The 4,360-nt window shown below is 32.6% G+C and overlaps 1 protein-coding gene across 1 annotated transcript in view; it reads right to left on the minus strand.

The window, feature by feature from the left end:
• Nucleotides 1-3,103, minus strand: part of LOC137622973 (connectin-like) — a 575,164-nt gene extending 572,061 nt beyond the window's left edge. The window contains exon 1 of the mRNA XM_068353585.1: nucleotides 2,886-3,103. Coding sequence (XP_068209686.1) covers nucleotides 2,886-3,092 — 207 coding nt within the window. The 5' untranslated portion in view covers nucleotides 3,093-3,103. The remainder of the gene's footprint in view (nucleotides 1-2,885) is intronic.
• Nucleotides 3,104-4,360: the final 1,257 nt, after the last annotated feature.

The raw sequence follows: 4,360 nt of genomic DNA on the forward strand, positions 1-4,360 counted from the left end.
CATTCATACTTCAATTGTTAAATCGTGAATTGCTTACTTGAGCGTATAAACGGACGTGTGTTCAACGGCAGCAACGTGATTACAGTTATAGCAGTTCGTTTACAGACCTTTGTCCAAATCTTATACGATTAAATGTCAAGGTGGGTAAGCAATCTAATTTCCTTTTGTTTTTCGAAATTAAATGAGCACGGAAAAAGAAAATACTAGACACTCGTTTCTCCTAAAACTAATGCAAAATATACAATTCTACTTTATATAATTCTACTTACATGAAGACAAGTTAAGATCCCACCCCCCCCCCCAAAAAAAAAAAACAAAAAAAAAAAAACATGAATCAGTAAATAAAAAAATCCAATGCTTACCATTATAAAGGAGGATACAATAACTGAACCCTGTAATGAAAAGATTGCCAACCTTCAAAACCAAATGAAGGAAAACATGAACTGGTGAATGTTAATAAACAAGGCTGGACTAGGTAAGAATTTGTATGAGTAAAAAAGTAATGTTGAGTGGCACCAGTCCATACTGTTGTAGACCTCATTACCCAATATTAAATGAGAAAACCTCTAACAGGAAGTTCCAGATGGAAATAAGTGAACCGTCATAACCAGAACATAGTTCTGACCTCTATAGCAAGGGTAATGTTCCACAGTAAAATCATCCATGGCATTAGGCAGATCATCTAACTACACACAGAGCTAATCATCAGCACGTCAATCCCTCTGGAGACAATGCACAATTCACTTCCATGAGAAAAGATTTTAATAGAGGGATGAGATACGTTATGGAAACGAAAGGATATGATCGTACCAATTTATAGGAGAAAACCAATTGTAACAAATATAGTGTTGAGTGGTTGCTGTTTGCAGATAGTACAATATCTGATTCATGCAACGGGGTAGATATGTCACAGAGAATGGCAAAAGGTTTTGATAGCGTCTGAGAGAAGAAAAAAATTAATATTAGCAAACGACAAAGTTATGACAGTACACAGAAGAATGAAAGACAGACTAATGTAAGATGGAGGGTTTGTAGTAATAGTACTTGATTCGTAGAGGTACCTGGAAAATTTATTGAAATTGTGAATTTAAGCCAGAAGGTACCGAACTAGGACTGGGGATAAGTGTTCACTAGCAAATATGAAACATCCTTCAGCTGTAGCATTAAGTAAAAGTTGTGGAATTGGAGGATAAAATGGAAGAAAGGAACAGATAATGTAGGTATGTTCGAAGGCTAAAATGCAAGTGCAATTCGGGGCCGAAAGGATGATGCAAAGACCTTCAAAGTAATGCATACTGTGGAGAGCTTGAAGCATACTGACAACAATACCTCCTTATGGGATAGCATCGCAAGAGACAAGTAACAAATTACGGCAAAATGAAAAAGACGTGAATTACTGTAGATGTGAATATAGAAAGACAGGAGAATCTCTGCAAGGGGTTTTAGAGTGAAGAAATTGTATATATGATCATAAGTTGGAATTCCGATATTTTTGAGGAAGCTTTAGGGAAATTAAAGAGTAGATCTCGACAAGGAAGGAGAGAAAAAATGCAATCTTTACAGTTATAATTACACTATTATTATTATTACTTGCTAAGCTACAGCCCTAGTTGGAGAAGCAGGATGCTATAAGCACTAGGACTCCAACGGGGAAAATACCCCATTGAGGAAAAGAAATTATGGAAATAATTTAACTACAAGATAAGCAATGGACAATAAAAATAAAATATTTTAAGAACAGCAACAACATTAAATTGAATCTTTCATATATAAACTATAAAAACTTAAAAAAAAAAAAAAAAAAAACAAGAGGAAGAGAAATAAAATAGAATAGTATTCCCGATTGTACCCTCAAGCAAGAGAACTCAACCCCAAGATATAGTAAGACCATGGTACAGAGGCTATGGTACTACCCAAGACTAGAGAACATTGGTTTAATTTTGGAGTGTCACTCCTAGAAACGGCGGCTTACCGTACCTGAAGAGTAACTTCTCCCCTTACTGAAAGGAATACTGTAGTAGCTACTGAACAATTACAGTGCAGTAATTAACCTTTGAGCGAAGAAGAATTGTTTGGTAATCTCAGTGTTGTCAAGTGTATGAGAATATGTAACGAATAGGCCAGACTACTCGGTTTACGAGTAAGTAAAGAAAAAATGAAACGTAACCAGAGAGAAGGATACAATGTAGTACTGTCTGGCCAGTCAAAGTACCAAATGACTCTCTAGCGATAGTATCTCAACGAGTGGCTGGTGCCCTGTATAACCTACTACCTGTTCGTATATTATCATGTGGAACATGAAGGGCTAAATGGGCAAGAACTGTTTGGATGCATACACAAGTGAGAGCGTTGGTATGAAACACTGACCCGATTTTGCTGATTGGTTTTGTCACATGAAGATAGGGACGATAAACGGATGAATATTGAGATTTACTAGAAATAGGTTGGGAAGATGGCGAGATTGAAACAAGGAAGGTGTTTCCCTAGCAGCATAAAAGAATGCACTGGATCAGAAAGGTATAAAAATATGAGTGGAATAACTGGTCATATGGCTAAGTTTGTGTAAGGAATAAAACATATTACTAGAAATTCTTCTGTGTGGGTATATGAAATAGCATGTGTTGCAATAGTCTTTTAGCACAGAGTAGCATCTTTCTTTCTTTTTTTTTTCTTTTTTTTCCCCCGGCCGATTTTCGGGCCGAAAATTTTATTGAAAATTTGTTCGAAAATTTCGGCTGCTTTCCTGGCCGAAAATTTTTCCGAAATTTTTTTCGAAAATTTCGGCCGATTTTCGGGCCAAAATTTTTTTCGAAAATTTCGGCAGATTTTTTTTTTTTTTTTTTTTTGAGCAACTCACAATCACGTAAATCAACTCATTCCCTCACCTGATCTGGATCAAGGACATCGCAGTAGCAGTAGATGACCTCCGGCGTCTGGATATCGCACATGTTGAAATTTTCACCGAGGGCCGGTTGCGACTGCGCAGCTGCCTCCGGATTCCGGTTCCGGTTCTTGCGTTTCTTGCCTTCGCTGGCCACGATCACCAGGCACAGAAGAAGCTTCATGTGGAAGAACAGCTTTTCCGGTGACATCTTGGTTGGGTTTATCTGCGGGAAAAAAAAAGATATATGCATAAGAAGAATGTAAAAAAAAAAAAAAAAAAAAAAAAAACACTGCAATAATAATGGAACTAATAACGATAATTATATAATAATAGTAATAATAGTCAATTATTATAATAATGATTATTTTATAATCATCATTATATCATTATTACTATTATAATTACCAGCCCGATGAGTCAAGCTCAACACTTACAGAAGTGGCCCGAATAAACTCGGGATATATATATATATATATATATATATATATATATATATATATATATATATATATATATATATATATATATATATATATATATATATATATATATATATATATATATATATATATATATATATATATATATATATATAAATATATATATATATATATGTTAAATTAAAAAAAATCATATTAAATATGAGAGATGAAAAATTGAGTACGCGATAAAAATCTGAAAAATAGAAACTTGAATCATATCTATAACACCTTTGCTTCTTAAAACTGTTAAAATCTTAAAAAGAGAAAAAGAATGAATGAGACAGTCCCTTGGCAGGAAAAATAACTAAACGTTATATATATATATATATATATATATATATATATATATATATATATATATATATATATATATATATATATATAATTGTGTATATATATATAAATATTTATATATACATTCAGATATAAACAAACATACATACATACGTACGTACATACATACATACATACATATATATATATATATATATATATATATATATATATATATATATATATATATATATATATATATATATGTGTGTGTGTGTGTGTGTGTGTATATACATATATTTGTGTGTATATAATTAAAGGGTAAACGAAGTTAGCATAAAAAAGGATATGAAAGTATCAGTGGAACATAAAACGTAACTTGCAAAACTACAAACACATAATTTCACACAAGGGAAAAGAAAGAAAGACAATGAAATACACAATACATAACTTCGGTGAAATAACAGCAGTAGTAATACAAATAGCAACAATAAAAAGAGAAAAGAATAGGAAATAAAGTCTAAAAAGAATATAGCTCAACTTAATTTAAAAAATGAAATATGTTAGAGAAAGCTGGTTGCCGTGTAATGTCTTAAGAGCAGTGGTCCAACGTCTTCAAACTTCCAAAGCGAAACTGAATAGCAGCACGAACAGTAAACATACAACTTATGTAAACACTTCAGTTTTTTAATTTCTTTTTATTTAACTCTTCTGTTGAGCG

Source organism: Palaemon carinicauda, chromosome 30 (genome assembly GCF_036898095.1).
Source record: "Palaemon carinicauda isolate YSFRI2023 chromosome 30, ASM3689809v2, whole genome shotgun sequence".
Taxonomy (NCBI): Eukaryota; Metazoa; Arthropoda; class Malacostraca; order Decapoda; family Palaemonidae; genus Palaemon; species Palaemon carinicauda.